General features: G+C 45.2%; 1 protein-coding gene across 1 annotated transcript in view; it reads right to left on the bottom strand.

The window, feature by feature from the left end:
- Window positions 1-13376: 13376 nt before the first annotated feature.
- LOC147716921 (uncharacterized) overlaps window positions 13377-17793 on the bottom strand; it is a 197224-nt gene continuing 192807 nt past the window's right edge. Inside the window, exon 5 of the mRNA XM_086919825.1 lies at window positions 13377-13606. Coding sequence (XP_086775951.1) covers window positions 13377-13606 — 230 coding nt within the window. The remainder of the gene's footprint in view (window positions 13607-17793) is intronic.

Raw genomic sequence — 17793 nt, 5'->3', positions numbered from 1 at the left:
TGGTTAACAAGCGAGACGACAGAGACAACAACAACTTTTTACTGCAGCGTGAAAACCACTGGATTAAATTTCTTCAATCGATGAAACCATCTGGTCTCAATGATCGGATGGAATTTCAATGTTATCTGTAGAGCAACTACTTTAACTGATGCGTTATTGATCATGCACTTACCATTGAACATTTTTATTTTTTGTTAATATGTTGTTTTGCTAAAATCTTGAATTGCAGTGAGTGTTTGACCACGTTTTGATTTCACTCGCTTTACATTTTTTAACCTTTCACACTTTGGCTGGGCACTACACTTCTATCCACCACTCTAATATGGCCGTCACACTTATAGTCCTTCTTCTATTTTTTTCGCTACTTTCATTTTACTTCCGCATACACGGAACGTTTGGTTCCCAATCAGATGGCGAAGGGCGCAGTCAGCAGGACGCGTGTTCTTGCTTCTATCCAACCGTAAGTTTGTTTAGACCACGCTTAACGCTGGATTCTATGTGTGATTGATGATTAAACTTGGGGAGATAACGGACCTTACTTTCGTTCGCACTAAGCACGAATAATTATGCGAGTTGTCACTTTCATTCAGCGTTTAACTCACCCCACATCATTTGGCATTTTACCTTCATCCTATTGCTTTGTTTCCTTACTCAAACACGGGCTAACACGTTCTTTTCGGGTGCATTCGAGTTGTTTTATATTTTGCGCACTTTATTTATAATAGACACTCACAGTAGTGGTAATTCATGTAGATACTTATCTGCCTCCGTGGATCATACTTAGTTTATTTCATTATGTTTTAGGATTCCCCTGATGAAGGATCTAGTATCCAAAATGCATTGGGAAATGATGCCTATCCATACACTGTGATTTTGGATGTATCTATGATGTGGAATTTCATTAATTCTGAAGAGAAATTCATGTGGAATTAAACATGGAGAATATGATGATGAACTTGGTCTAATTTTTTGATGACATCTGGAAGAATCTACCAAAGAAACTTGTTTGTTTCAACAGAGGTTGTGCGCTGAGAGTTGGCATCTACCCTAGGTGCCACCAACCATTCATTGATTTCCACACCTTCTTTTCAGGGGGTGATATCTCTGCAGCACACCCCAAATTACTAACTTTCCCACACTGAGGAGTGCGTGACCCACACCTTCTTTTCAACATGGCATTCTTAACATATCGGTACCATGCGATAGTCTCAGGATAATGCGTCAAATGATCATGTTAAAATCAACGTGACGTTACAAAAATGCAAAATACAAACTCGAAAATAGTAGAGATGTCCCAATCTGCGATAAAAAAATCAGCAATAACCAGCGACAGACCTTCAATTCACCAGCGTCATGTGGGAATAAGCACCATAAAATGGTGAGATGACAATGTACAACTACAACCCCACATCTGTGTTGTAGAACAAATGTCCATTGTCCCGCATCAAATAGGCACCTCTTCACAAACACTCAAATTGTACATTGGCATGCAGTCTGCATGTAAACTGCCCAATGCAGAAACGTACATGGAACCCACTTTGAAACTACATATTCCCTTCACATTGCAGAGGGACAATCAACAAACACCTCCTGCACACTGACGTGCCATGTCTATGAGCAATCAATTATGAAAGAATGGATGGATGTAGAGGCATTGATTCTCCATTACGTACATGTTGCTCATATTGTGGGACTTGAGTCACAGGGTGTATCCCTGCATCATGGTGGTACATATTTGACCCCAAAAGAAGCCCTGTTGTCACTTGTAGGTCACAAATGACAGCCTATATTTAATGATTTGGGACACATGTGAAATGCCGAAGAGTGGGATTCCGTACTATCTGTGACACACAGAACTGGCAGTTCGAATACGTGACACCCTAAACAACCTCTCTGTACAGAGGTGACACACCCATCGTCTACTACCACATCAAGAAATTGTCAGCACAACATGTTGCACTCACACTTGTCTGAGTAATGTGCTCGTACAGATGAGTGACATGCACTCAGGGAATGTGTCTTGGAATTCATTTATTTACACATGCTGTTCCTGTGGTCATTTTGTACTGTCCCATGATTGCTAAGGACTGTCACAATGTGACGTGCTCATGTGAAGAAATTGTCTATGATGGTGTTCCTACGGGCTATTCCTGCTGCCGCTGCAGTGGGGTGTGGTCCACCTGCCTCATCTTCCTCATCATCGTCTGATGCATCTGGCACTTGTATCAATGGGGCATTGGTGCGTACACATATGTTGGGTAACACATAACATGCAACGATCATCTTGCACACGATGTCTGGGCTGCACTGGAGCCTTCCACCTGTGATGTCCAGGCACCTGAAAAGTGACTTCAACATGCCAAATGTGCGTTCGATGATCCCCTTGGTACCTGTGTGCCCGCATTGTACTGCCTCTGTGCCTGTGTGTTCAGGGCTCAGAGGGGTGTCATCATCAGAGCGCAGAGTGCATATCCTTGATCACCTGTGACAGTGCAAAGAGGCATGAGTCAATAGTTTGTTCTGCATGATGTGTTGACAGGCTCACTGGTACATTGGTGTGTGATATGTGTGACTTTGTGATTCCTGTTTGACATGTACTGCTTGTAGCAAACAAGCAGCATCAATGTGTAATACTTAGCCTCACTGCTGCTCCTCCCTCCCCCGAGCCTATTCATTAGTGTGCACAGCTGGATTGCATCACTTGCACTCCTCCAGCACACCATTGTCATGCCTGTCTGCGCATGTCCACAAGCCTGACAACGACACCGTGATGTTGTGCGCTGAAGGTGGGTGGCCATGTGTGTGTAGGCCTATGGTAAGGATAGGGCAGACACAGATGTAGAGTTCATGGCTGGCTGACCTCACCATGCGGTTGAGCGTAGACTTTTGGCTTATGCTGCAGTAATAGTAGGGATGTATCATCCCTGACCCGAGCGGGTTTGCGGTCCCTCATTTACCCCTTTGGCCGAGCCCACACTCCGGGGGCATGCTACATAGCAACATTATACATTGTGGGATGGGTGGCGCAGACACTACAATGGAGACACACGTAATAGTTACTTCCTTGGCAAAGCCTACATTTAATCACACCTATATCCCCGGGTTGATTAACCACACCCCTATGCTGGACCATTGTACGCACATCCACTCTGTTTACACTCACAAGGGGGTACAACACAGTCTACTCCACTGCCTGAGGTGACATGGCTGCGTCTGCTGTACACAGCACAATGAAATTTGGTAGGATCCGGGGCCCTCATGCATACATAATGACCACACAGACACACTTAGATAGTTTGTGGGACTTGCTAAGGGCATGTGCACCCGGCCTTTTATTGCCAGGGTCACATGTCCAGTGATGCCTGTGCTTAATGGGTGTGGGGTGAGTTTAACCCACCCCTCAGGAGCTGGTCGGTGCTGCCAACACCTACAACATGGATCAAACAATCAGAAGTTCAAAGTTCAAACAGCAAGGGTCCATTACTTTAGCAGCACAGTGTTAGTGGCCCCGGATGCAGTCAACTGCCCCCAACACATGCAGAATGCCAGAGGCGGGCACAGGCACACCACCACGGGACGTGCACTGAGGTAGGGCCACGCGAGCTGAGCGGGTCCTCGTTGATGTCCAAGGAGAATGTCAAGGAGTGTTTCGGGGGACAGTGGAAGGTGTCCCCCTGGGCACGGTTTAGAGGGCAGCAGCTGGCAAAAACAGGCAATATGGAGGAGATGAATGCTACAGCCTCGTTTTTGCCACTAAGTCAGTATCACCTACATGATGAGGAAGACAACCCCCAGGCCATGGACTAAGATGCCGCCAAAGTTCAACCGGAGAGTGTCCATGAATGTCGAGTCACAGAGTTAGTGGCACTGGAGCTGAAAGGGGATGCAGTCTGCAATGAGGCCTGTACAATATTATAGACTCTGCCATAAATAAATCAAGACTCAGTTCCAAATGTGTGACCAAATCAACCGCAGTGTAGTCCTGAGGCAGTGGCCAGCAGGGTCACATAGCCAGGTGCTGTTGGCTCACGATGCACAGAGTTAGTGACACCAGGGCAGTTATTGGTAGTCTTCGTTCACCTCCGTAACAATGATCCTTTTTTCCTCCAGACTAACACGTATCTTCCTCTTACACCTCTCCTTGTTCGAAATCAAATGAACTCTTCCATTGAGAAATCAAGACTCAGTTCTAAATGTGTGACCTATTAGACTGCAGTGTGGGCCAAAGGCAGTAGTCAGCAAGGGGCCACAGACACGTGTTGTTGGAATGCTATGCACAGAGTTGGTGGCACCACTTCGAAGGGAGTACAGTGATATCAAATGTTCCATGAACATACGAATTCGGCCATCAGTATATCAAGACCCAGTTTTGAATGTGTGACCTACTTGACCGTAGTGTAGGCCGGAGGCAGCGGTGGAGTATGTCAATGAGAAAGGAGTACTGTGGGCCTGTGTCGTGGAGGGCATGATGGTCTGAGGATAATGCCAAAGTTGAGGGCGTCAGGCTTGGAGCTTGCGCCAGCACGTGGTGGTCCCTCTTTGACACACGCTGTTGTCGGCAGGTGAGCAGTGAGGCCTTGGTGCCCAAGGGGCAGCTAAGACAGGTCTGGGGACCAGCAGCCCAGGGTGCTGCAGATGCACAGGATCGCAGGCAACACCGCTCATGGTGACAACGTCATCCTCGTGGCAGGGTGAGAGATGTCGCTCTGGCAGACGTCTTGGCCATTCAGCAAGAGAACCACGCACAGGGCTACATGCTTTTATTCACACCCCTACGCTGGCCTGGTGTACACCGGGCAGCCCACTATGCTCACACTTGCAGGGGGGACGTAACAAGCTATATTCCCGCAATTTTCCCCATTGGCTGAGGTGACATAGTTGCGTCCGCCCTCCACTACACTCAAAACACCAGCAGTGTATGTCAACATGGATATGTCTGTGGTTAGCATACTGCAGTGTGGCTAGCACAGCCACACCACACTTGGCATTGTATACCTTCTCATTCATGGGTCACTTGCCCCCTTTGCACATGGCTGGTTCCCACCTCTCTCCACATTCTGCTGTTGTGTGGCTGAGGTGCCATGCCATTGAAGGCTCATGCACATGGCTAGCCCAGGTTCCCACAGTAAGTTGTGCTGTCGGGTCTGGTGGGTGACCATGTTGTTTGGCATGTTGTATGTGAGTTTGTAATGTGTGCATTCCCAGTGTTGTGAGTTGCATGATTGTGGAGTTGAGGTGTGTGGTGTGTTCATTTGGTATTTGCAAACGAACATTGCATTTACATGGGTGCCAGCCTGGTAGCGCTGGTTGATGATGCACTGTTGGTAGATGTAGGAATCATTCACACTACCTGGGTAGGTGGCTACTCATTGGTGGAGGTTCCCTGGTGGTCCACTGTTGCCTGCATATTGATGGAATGCATGTGCTTTCTGTTGCAGTAATTCTGTGCAGTGTTGCCAGGGGCACAAGTAGGATATGTGTGCAGTCAATTGGCCCCAACATGTGCAGAATGCCAGCTATGGCGTAGAAGCCTTGCTTGGTCTCCATCTGTTCCTGCGCAGTGTGGAGGAAATATAGATACTTAGGTACCAAACTGATGATGGCATCCAAGACAGTTGTGGGGAACTTGGATTGGGCTGGCTCCTCCGACTCTGGCAGTTGTTGGTTGAAAGGTACCAGATGCCAACAAGTGCTGCCCAGCCAGCAGCTTTGTCTGAGGGGGGTTGTCCACTGTGTTGGTACCGTCAGCCGATCGGCAATGATGGTCAGGATGCGGAGGATGGTTGTCCTTTTTTGCCTGTAGTGGTCAATGACATTCTCTGGTGTTGGGTCTGTGAGGTTGTGCATTTTCTGAGGGTCCGCTGTCTTTGTCTGAGCTGCCTCTGTGGTGGTCTGGGTGAAGGGGAGGGGGGTTGTGGGGTCCTGGGGTCCTGGGAGTTGGCAGTGGGTGTTGTGGCCTTGTTGGAGATTCGAGTTGCATGATCAGTGACTCCAAGGCATCTGTTGATCTTCAGTTGTGGATCTTGCCTGGACTCCCTTTTCTGATGAAGGTTGTCATCCGACTGTATACCAGGTCAGTGCAGGTGTTAATTTCCTGCTGCTAACGTGCATTATTGCCTGTTTTGGGTTTTTATCGCCGATCGGTCTGGTTGTTGTGAATGTTGTGGAGTGGTGTTGTCTCATTACTGATAGTTGCCGGTGTCATCTGTGGCGATGTTTATTGCAGCTGCTTTAGCAGGTAAACTGGTGATATGGGCTGTTAGAACCAGCTTGTGAATGAGGTGATAATGGTATCACCTCTTTGGCTGCGATAAAGTGTTGATAACACAGCGATTAATCCTTGACAATATGCCCCTTTGTTTTCACCACAGAAAAATGTAGCTTATGGATAAGTGCTCAGGCACTTGTAAAGTTTGCTAGGACTGCAAGAAGGGGGCATAGGTCTCACAAGAATCAGACGTTATAGGCTGCTATTTTGAATCATGGTCAAATATAAAATCTGTCTCCACCCCCTGTGGTCATTCTGCACCAGTGAGGACAGACCTGGTTTGGACTGGGCTCATAGACCTGTCGCAGGGATTCCGTTCTCTTACAGAACTGTGCATAGAGCTCAGGAACCTCAGTGAATTAGGGTGACCCAAAACTCACCTCAGTATCCAAAATCCCCTTACCGAGCTAGCTACAGTGTCTCATTGGTCATAACCAACTCCCAATGACTTAGACAAACCAGAACATGAACTTAGGTTACCTCAGGTATCGTGGAACACATGAACACTCTTTCTCTTTATAATCATTTCAAACCAGAACGTGGAGTAAAAGAGGCCACGTGCAATTTTGAAATATTTAATATTCGATGCAAAGTTCTCAAACGCAGTATCTTATATAATACAAGAAGACATATTATAGAAATCAGAGTTATCAGCATAGTCACTAATCCATAATAAGCAAACGGTGATAGCATATTATAATGCAAAAATCAATAGAAATTTGTATCACCTATTTTTCGCGCTCCCTATTTAGCATACTATATTATATCTAAGAAGGTCTCATTTGGGTTTTAGAAGGGCGGGCCCATACCTCTAAATGTCAGGAGGAGAGGATCACATCATTAGCTACCAGCTCTCTGCATGCGAAGCACCATCAAGTGTGTTTTTGCATTCTCAGTAACTCTATCTTAAACCCGCTTAGAGCCCAAAGTTGGCAGCAACTGTATTTGTGTTATGTCTAGTGGTGCGAGGATCAGAGCTCCCAGCAACCTTGTGTTAGGTTATTCTTAGAGGGTTCAGCACTCACTGTTCAGACAGTGTACCAAGCACAACTGATATCAGAGCAATAACATATTATTCTCAAATAAATCACATCTTTCGTCTAGGTTGAAAGCTACAATAACAATTATGTGTAGTGTGCAAACTGAAGCCAAAGGAAAATATGTCGTTTAAACACTTAATAAACTCATGCTAACTTAACACAGTATATAGAAAAGCAGCATCTATATGACAGACCCTTGCACAAAGATATTTTGGGGTACAAGTATTAGGCCTAAAACCCCATAGAATTAAATAATTTCTGGAATTCTAGATTTCAAGAGGAACCTTTGCCTAGAATAAGAGCTGGAGAAGCTGAGGACCTCATCTCCAGCTCCCCTGAACTTCATTGCCGGGAGTTCTGACCTGCCAAGAGGTGCCTGTGGATGTGTTGGGCCTCTGGAGGCTGTTTCTGCTGTTGGGAACTGGAAAAGCAATGTAACTACAAGAAAATTGGCACATCATTCTTCTTGCGACTGTTTTTCCGATGCAGCACCGATGTGCGAGAAGAATCTCTGTGCATCACCGTGCCAATGCAAAAACTGACGCAGTGCCTATTGCCCCTGCAAGAACCGACGCATTGAGGGATCATGGCTGAAGAAACTGGCGCATTGATCTCTGATGTATGCCGGATTTCCATGCATCGTACCTGTGAGGCAAGGTTTCCTGATGCATCACTCAAGGACCGGAACCATCTTGGAATAGATGCATCACTTCCCCTACAGACCGGATTCGATACGTCACTTCTCCTGTGTGCAACAAAACTGTTGCATCGCCTCCCCATGGTCTCAGGAACTGACACATCTCTTTGTATTTCGATGCTTCCCATCTCCTCGGCTGTTTGGTCTTGTGAACTTTGTCGCAATTACAGGTAAGAAAGAAAGAAAGACATTATGCATTCAATAGTTGTCTATTGGCCAAGTTGTTTTAAATCTTTTTAAAGTCTTATTCTTATTACATGTATGTGGGATTTTTGTAATTGTGGGCATGTTGAGTTTAGATAAAGATACTTTGGGGCATATTACCAAGCAATAGCGATAATTATCGCTATTGCTTGGTTACCGTGAAAAATCTACCGCTGAGCTGCGGCGATTTTTACCGCAAATGAACCTTGGTATTACCAAGGTTTATCGCAAATGTGATAAAAATCGCCGCAATGCATGAATATCGCTCAAAAGTCAGCGATATTCACGCATTACCGAGCTAATGCTCTTAGCCATGTTATCCACCTCCCATTGGATAACATGGCTAAGAACTGCTCAGGGCAGGTGTTAGCTTTTGGAGATATTCACGCTTAGCGCAAATATCTCCAAAAGTTGGTAATAGGAGATAGCGATGTTAGCGACTGTTTTCAGTCGCTAACATCTTGGCACGCCCACTTTGCATGTCATTAGTGATAAATATCACTGACATGCAAAGTGGGGCCCAAGATGGTCGCTATCTCCTACTAGCTGTCGCTAACTGGTGTTAGCGACAGCTAGGTAATAGGGAGATAATTTTATCTCCGCTTTCTTGGCTTTTAAAGCCAAAGAAGCGGAGATAAACCCCCTTGATAATATGCCCCTTTATTTTTCTAAGCTTGTGTTGTGTCCATTTGTGGTGTTATCACTGTATTTATGTGTGTATTGAGTACAAGTACTTTACGCATTGCCTTTGGAATAAGTCTGTGTTTTCATGCCAAGCTAATGTGTATATCCCCCTTACCCTAACTAGAAGCAAGGGTCCTTATTTGGACAAAGGTACCTACCTCTGCAAACTAGGGACCCCCATCTGTAACAGTGAGTGTTAGTGAAAATGAGAGAGAGAGAGAGCGTGAGAGTATGAATGTAAGTCATCATGTGGGATTGAGAGTATGTTTGTGAGTATGTTGCCCTTGTGAATCTGCTGCTTTTTCTGGCATACTAAAGATAATTCTTGACATAGGGTGCACCAATGGAAACTGATGGCACTGGCATATTGGTAGTAACTTTTGGCATAAGAGGCACCCATGGCAAAGTGCTGGCACTGGAACATAACAGATCATTCTGGGCAGATGGGATACCCAGGGTAAAATGCAGGAGTTGGCACATTAGACATACTTCTGGGCTTTGCGGCCACCATGTCAAGATGCTAGCATTTTTGGAGGCAAGTCTTGGCATATAGATTTTGAAGGAGAGGGCTTCTTGGATGTATTTATTTTTGTCTCAAACCAATGAGATGGGCTCTATTTCAACCGAAAAGGAATGGAGCACCAAGTTACTATCAAGTAAAAACAGGATTTTTCCCTTGGGTAATTTATATAACATCAGAATCGAACACATTCAATCTATTCACTCACCTCAAGTCATCAGAAGCAATTCATAATTCGTTGTGAAACACTTACAAAGAAAAATAACACATTGATTATATCAAAACAGACTATTTATTCCAGAACTAAAAAACATTCTACTGAATGTACAATTAATACAGATATAAAAAGACCCTTTTTTTAAAAAAAAAGAGATAAAGTACAAGCATGAACATTCATACAATTACACAGGAGAAAGAAAAGACAGTCCATTTTGTCCTAATATTGTTAATTTAGACTCCCTTGGTACAACACAGAGTTGGGTTTCTTTTCCCTATGCCCCCACAGTTGTTGACCACTCCAAATTTAACATATGTCAAAGCTGACTGTCTTTTCTTTTTCCTGTGTAATTGTATGAATTTTCATGCTTGTGCTTTATGTTTTTTTTAAAAAAGGATCTTTTTATATCTGTATTTATTGTACATTCAGTAGAATGTTTTTTAGTTCTGGAATAAACAGTATGTTTTGATATAATCAATGTGTTATTTTTCTTTGTAAGTGTTTCAAAACGAATTATGAATTGCTCCTGATGACTTGAGGTCAGTGAATAGATTGAATGTGTTCGATTCTGAGGTTATATAAATCACCCAAAGGGAAAAATCCTGTTTTTACTTGTATTTCTTTTTGAGCATATAAATTATTTTATTAGCATAAATTAAGTACCAAAAATAAATATCATCAAATTTAATGACGTGCAAGTCCAGCAGAAATCCATATTAAGAAACAAATGCTGTTTGCGATACGTGCGTCAATACCAAATGTTACTAAAATATAAGAAAGGAAAAGAAAAGATGAAAAGGAATGAAATAAGAATCCATGGCGAGAGATAAGAAAAGAAAGGAAGAGGACGGGAGAAAAAGAAGGGAGGGAAGACAAAACAAAACTGCAAAGCAGGGTAAAGAGGGCAGGGAAATGGATCATTCAGACGAAGCCCAAGTATAGTAATGCTGGCTGGGGGTGGGGAGTGAGGTGACAGTGACAAGCCTGTGTATTCCTGGGGCCTTATTTTTGAAGACCTTGCGTCAGTTTTGCGCCGCCGGTGCGTCACTTTTTGTGACGCACCAGCGGCGTACAAAATGCGCCTTGTTGCGCCATATTTAAAAAGTGATGCATCTAGGTAGATGCGTCACTTTTTAAACCCCTGCGCCACATTATACCTGCATCAGGTATAATGTATGCAGAGGGGGCGTTCCCCAGCAAAATGCCTCGTAATAGTGACGCAGTGAAATCTATAAGATTTCACTGCGTCACTTTTAGGATGCTGTCAAAATCTTGTGCCTGCCTCACAGCAGGCGTAAGACTGACGCAAGCCCTTTCACATGGGGCTTTCCTCATGTGAAAGGACGCATTGCTGGAGTTGGGTCACTTTTGTGACACACTCCAGCAATGCGTCACTTTTGTGCTTACAGATGCGTCAGAAATACTGACGTATCTGTAAGTCCTTGCGACATGATGCGACATACATTAAATATGACGCATCATTGGTGTCGCAAGGAGTGCGCAGTGAAAAGTGACGCATCGCTGTTTTCACGCAGCGATGCGTCACTTTTTATAAATGAGGCCCCTGGTCTGTTGGGTTGAAAGAGACACCATGTGTCGTGAAGGCTATGATCAGCCCCAAAATCTCATAAGGGGGGGTTCTGCTGGCATTATTAGATATATCAATTGGACTATTACGGCCTCAGACCACATCCCAAACCTAATTCCAATCTCCACTTATAAGGAAGTCTGCTGTATCTATTTCAGTCAATACATAGGTGCGTTGAAGAAGGAAGGTGCACTTCGGACCCATGGGCTCATAATCTGACGCTATGCATAATACCTTCCTGGTGATCTTTAGGTTTTTGAATATGTAGCGACCTGCTGGATCAACACAGGTTTTAAGCACAACTTAGGGCAGTGTTTTCCAAATCTAAATGGCTGCACCTTGTTTTCGCTGCACCAATGGGTCATCTGCAGCGCTTGTGTCTCTTTGCCCACCCAATCACACCGAAGCATCTCTCAGCCTCTGCCTTGGTAAGATGCGTCTCTTGAAAGAGAGCTATATCAGCGTATTTGGAATTGAGATAGCAGAGCTCTTTATGCAAGTGATATAATGCTTTAGACCATTGATGTTCCAGAAAAAATATGCAAGGCCGTGTGCACAGACATGAAGTTTGAGAGAACCAAGGGGTGTATATAAAGGTCAAGAATGATACTGGGTGAGAGGGAGGAAAGTCAGTTCCCACAAAATACGAGAACAAGAAACAAATGGCAGGAGAAAAACAGGAAGGAAGAAAAGAACAATGCACAAATTAACACAATCCTATGTGAATCAAAAGGAAAACCATAGAATCAAGCGCACTGCACTCAATGTCCTATCAACTGTAGTTGGCGGGTCTACACCTGACGAACCACCACACCTGGGAGGCCCAGTGCCCACTGGTCAAGAGGAAATAAGGTTCCTGGGAAGCAGACCCGACAATGCGTTCAAAGTATTAGAAGTGTTAAAGATCTGTGGGTGAGTGAGAGATAACATGTAAGAGAAAGGCGAGCTTACTCCGATACCGATATGTTAAGTGGAAGGGCAATCAATGTGAAGACAGGACCACTGTGTCTTTGCAGCAGACAAGACAGTGTACCAGAGGGGGAGGGCATACAACCTCGAGAACCATTACCCCATAAAGTGTACACTCAGGGATGCGGGGAGAGAACTATTTTGCCATAACCTACAAGCATCAAATGGAGCGTAACATAGCATGGTATTCTGCAGGTGAGATGGGGAAGTGGATATTAGTTTTGCTGAACCACCTACTAGCAAATTCAGACATATGACAATGAACTACATTAATAATCAATACAATAGACAGATGTGCCAAAGTCAACTAGGGAGAAAAGGCAGCCCCATCAATAAAAAATATGCAGTCTACTATACTCAGTCTGCAGGCCAGGGGAGTTCTGAAGAATCAACATATACGTCCAGTACATCAGTCATCAAACTGTAGGCAGCCCCGTTTTAAGTGGTGAGCGGGATTTGTCGTGTCCCCTGTCTTGTGTGTGTTCCACTACTGCTTTTAATATCTCCTCCTTGTCAGGATGCATACGTTGGTTTTTGTTCTTGTGCTGGGGCCCTCGAGTATATGTTTCAGGGTCCTTCTCCTCAGCAGGAATATCAAAAGGGCATTGGGAAGTGTCCAGCGCCCTCTCTCCTAATCCTTCCAAACAGACCTGTTTTCCTGAATCTAAGTAGCGCTTGGATTTCCCATTCATGGTGATCCACATGCACGCCAGTTCAAAGAGGCCAAGATTTCTTGTCCCATTTGCGGATTAGTGGTCAAAGAGAGAGAAAAACCTTCCGTCATTCACTCATCTGTTTATAGAAGTCTGCTGCAATCTGTATCTTGTGACCATTAAAGTCGTAGGGTCTGTGAGCCCTTGCCACTGGCAGGATCTGATGCACCTGCTCATGTCGAAAAAAGCAAGCAATAATAGGTCTCAGACCAGAGAATGCAGAGGTTCACCATGGTCTATGTGCTCTTTGTATCTCAAGTGTAGGTGAGAAGTGATCTCAAGAAGGGTTGGCAGGAAATCGTGAAGAAAGCCTCTAACATCTGCACCTTCTGCCTTTTCAGGGATCCCAAAGAAACATACATTATCCCTATGGCTTCGATCCTAAAAGTCCACAATTTTGCTGCGCAAGGTGCAAAGTTCCAGGTCCCTGTCTGGCAGGAGCTCATCCCTGGATTCAAGAGAGGATAAACAGTGGTTTAGAGCCCCACCTTGTCTTGGAAACCAGAGATCTCAGCATGAATTGACTTTGCCTCCGTGGTAAGGTCCATCATTTTCACGTCCATCGCCTGCAGTCTATCACCAACCAAAGCGACCTTTCTGAGGATGTGATCCATTGTGGTCTCCGAAGGACCATGTGAAGAGGATGAAGACTTGGGAGACAACTTCTGTGATGAGCAGCTGCCTCGTTGATTTCCCAGATGCCATTCTGGGCAATCAACAGCCAAAATCCTGGGAGAGCAATGCTAGTGCAGTCTGTGATCTCAAGTGTGGACAATCTGTATCTCTTCCTCGTCACTGGGGGACATCAGGATAACCTATTTATTGCACATCTCTTTGGGGGTGCCAACCAGGAAACAGAACTGTGGTGGACTAAGGGTTTATCATTAGTACCTCGTCCCTCTGGAAAGGAGCAGTTCATACTCTGATCTATACTAACCAGCAATTGCCTAATTGCAAGGAACCCATGCCCACATCTGGGGCAATATCCAATGTCATGGCTGAAAGGAATGCTCCATCTGCAGGGACCTAATTGCAGTGCTTCCACTCTGATTTCAGGGAAGGTCAATGTGTTCAGTGGTTCTATACTACAAATGGCGATTTGCTGTAATGCATGTTTCAATTTTTTAGCCGCTGTGATATATTTATTTTAATTTTGCGGTATTTTAGTTGAGAGGTGATGCCATGGATTGAACCACGTGTTTTATTTGGTATCAGGCATACTTTGTTTGTTTTCAGTACAACAGACTTCCTGACTATTCAAGTTCATGAGGGCATGCGTGTGAAAAACAGGCGTTTCCTTTTAGCAGAGGCGTTTCTGCACTGTAGTGTATTTCAATTTCAATTGATGTGTTGGCATATGTATATTTCGCCTCAGAGAGATTTCAGTACAGCTTGCTTCGGGTCCCCTGACCTCCTAGGACATCCACACCTCAGAGTTAATAAGGACAGACTGACGCTATAATCTCATGAAGTATCCAAGCGTACTCAGGGGCATTTTATCAAGGGGGTTTATCTCCGCTTTTTTGGCTTCAAAAGCCAAGAAAGCGGAGATAAAATTATCTCCCTATTACCAAGCTATCGCTAACACCAGTTAGTGACAGCTAATAGGAGATAGCGACCATCTTGGGCCCCGCTTTGCATGTCAGTGATATTTATCACTAATGATATGCAAAGTGGGCGTGCCAAGATGTTAGCAACTGGAAACAGTCTCTAACATCGCTATCTCCTATTACCAACTTTTGGAGATATTCGCGCTAAGCGCGAATATCTCCAAAAGCTAACACCTGCCCTGAGCAGTTCTTAGCCATGTTATCCAATGGGAGGTGGATAACATGGCTAAGAGCATTTGCTCGATAATGCATGAATATCGCTGACTTTTCAGCGATATTCATGCATTGCGGCCGATTTTTATCGCATTTGCGATAAACCTTGCTAATAGCAAGGTTTATCTGCGATAAAAATCGGCGATGTGCGGCGATAATTTTTGTCTCTAAACAAGTTAGAGACAAAAATTATCGCTAGTTGTTGGTAATATGCCCCTCAGTTCCCAAAATGTTCCCAGGGCAAGCACAACATATACATGTCTTCACTGCAAACCATTCTGGTTATTTCATTTATTAAAGTATCACCTCTTCACTAAATGATCCCTGTGCCTTTGGCTTGCAGACTGACAAAATGACAAGGCCCCCAGAGGAATTACTGCGCCAGATATAGGTGTTAAATAGTATTTCCAATGCTGCTTTAAGCTCCAGGAGATACGACGATAAACAGTAAAAACACAGGCACCTCTAGCCCTGCAGGAGTTTAACAGTTACTAGCAGCTGTCCATAGTACTACTAAGCTCTGTGTCCTTTAGTGCAAATCAGGTTACATGACTTGTTTTTATTTATTTTTTATGCAGATTTATATAGCGCGCACTCGACCCGAAGGTATTGGAGCACTTTACACGAGCACCGGTTACATTACACATTCGGGCACAACAAGGAGATAACGTTGATTTGCCCAGAATCACAGGCTGTGGACGCGACCTAAGGTTCGAACCCTGGTTTACAGCACCAAAGTCAGCAATCTAGCCGTCAGAACTTAATGAGCAGGTCACTGATTTTTCTTCAGTGCTGCTTTCTTTTTTGTGTGCAGTCATTTCAATTGTCAGTCAAGTTTAGTTATAAACAAATCAAATGCACCGCTGACACCTACAGCCCTGCAGAGAAATTACAGGGGCTCAGAGCAGCTGAAAGCTGCTGTCCACGGAACTGAGAGACTGCTCGTGAGGCCTGACTCGAAAATGACATAGATCAGGCTCCTTGTGACAACAAGGCCGGGTGACTCCTCGTCGCCGCTGAAGCTGCAGCTTCATGAGGTTTGAACAGTAGGGCAAGCTTTTCAAACGGGAGGATTTTTTACCAGCTTACCACCGTTATCAGCACCTTGCTTCCAGGGACCTTCCAGTGTAAAGGAGCTCAAGAATCAGGAGGCCATCATCTTCGGGAGTCAGGCTGTGCCGCCCTGTATGTAGTTCTTGGCATAAGAGCATCCATGGAAAAATGCTGATGCCTGCATTGTAGAGAACATTCTTGGCAATCGGGACACCCAGGGCAATTAGGGAGGACAACCAGGGTACATGGGGAAAAGAACAGCAACAATGACAACATTCTGGCTCCTACATACTAGAGATAATTATTAACATATGGGTCACTAATGGTTTCTGGCAGTAATGGTCAATAAGGGGTTTCGGGAAGGGACATTGTGACAAAATGCTGCCCTGGCACAATGGAGGTGAATTTTGATATGCAGGGGCACTCACTGGACATTTTGAAAACATGGGGGCATGTTCTCAAGAACGTGTAATAACCATCGCAAAAGTAACTTAACACAACTTCCAACATCGCAGTCTATCGCGGGATAATTACGCTGTGTTAACGAAGCATTCTTCACAAATGCGGTACCATGCGATATCCTACAGATAACGCGTCAAATATCAGCATTAAAATCAACGCCACGCAGCAAAAATGCAAAACATGAACTCAAAAAATCTTGCGATTAGGCCAATCTCGACACAAAAAGCAACAAAAACCAGCGACAGGCCTGCAAATTCCAAACGTCTGGCAGTAAAATTCACTATAAAAACTACAGAAACTACACACCAGAAACAATCCACAGCGCGTAGCAACATGGATGCACCCTGACCGAGCGCAGAGTCCAACGCTAACCCCACAACCCCCACAGACCACCAGCAAGGAACAACAGGGATGGCCAAGGAGAAGAGAGAGAGGAAGACAGGATGCAGTCCGCATCAAAACCAGATCTGCATCACAGAGGTGACAGAACACTATTATCAACTGACCCACAAGTAGACCACTGGGATTGCAGTTGGAGTGTCGAGGAGGCTAATCGAGGAGGCCAAGAGGCGTTGACATGATGTGATAACCTAAACCAGGCACAAACCTGCTGCCAACAGGTAGCCAACAACGGCGTCAGGAGGTGGGAGTCCTGGGCCACAGGAAACGGAGGCCACAGTCATCAGTGTGGAGACAGTGCAAGGAGTAGGGAGTACGGACACCGCTCGAGAGGACCTGACACAACATCAACAGGGTGAGTAACGACCAGAGACTGGGTGGTTGGGGGGAGATGGGCACAAGGCACACATGCAAAACGAGGTGTAGCACACTGTACACTCACAAGGAACCTGGATCATGTCCATGATCCCCGTGGCACACTGCAGCACACACAAATAGCAATAACAGCACACCTACATTGACGACATTGTGGTACAATGCGCAAACCCAACACTGCAGAACAGAGGACAGAACTGGCTTCGCACATGCACAGAAACAGGCCTACTACACCTGACAGAGCTGGAAACTGTGAAATGGAAATGTACTAGTACAACCTCACATCCATCATATATTCCAAATGTACACGGTCCCGCATCCAAATCCTGCACCTCCCAAACAGTCATACAGTCTGCATGTAAACAAGAACAATGTGCCAACATACATGTCAACACAATGTCAACATGCATCTTTCCTTCACGTTGCAGTGGGACACACAACACCTCCAGCAGAGCACAGAAGACCACACATCAGTGATGCCGGAGAGGATACCCACACCTTCGACACCGACGCCCTACAACAGCCCTTGGACATCCCATGCATCCCACCACCAGGACCCAGGTAGCCAAGATACTTAGAGGAGAACACAGACCCTGCAACAGACCACACAGCAGGAAGTACCTGCAAGCATGGCTTGCTCACAACACTTCACTGACCCACACATGGCACCTCAATGCCAGGTGTCAGAACGCCAAGCAGAGTTGGCTGAACAGGTGCAGGTGGGGTCCGAACCCATAGAAGGTGAACTAGATCCCATATCTGGGTGTCTATTATCGTCAGG

Source organism: Lissotriton vulgaris, chromosome 5 (genome assembly GCF_964263255.1).
Source record: "Lissotriton vulgaris chromosome 5, aLisVul1.2, whole genome shotgun sequence".
In the NCBI taxonomy this organism is placed as follows: Eukaryota; Metazoa; Chordata; class Amphibia; order Caudata; family Salamandridae; genus Lissotriton; species Lissotriton vulgaris.
The sequence above is the reverse complement of the archived record's forward strand: the minus strand, read 5'-3'. Positions and strand labels throughout refer to the sequence as shown.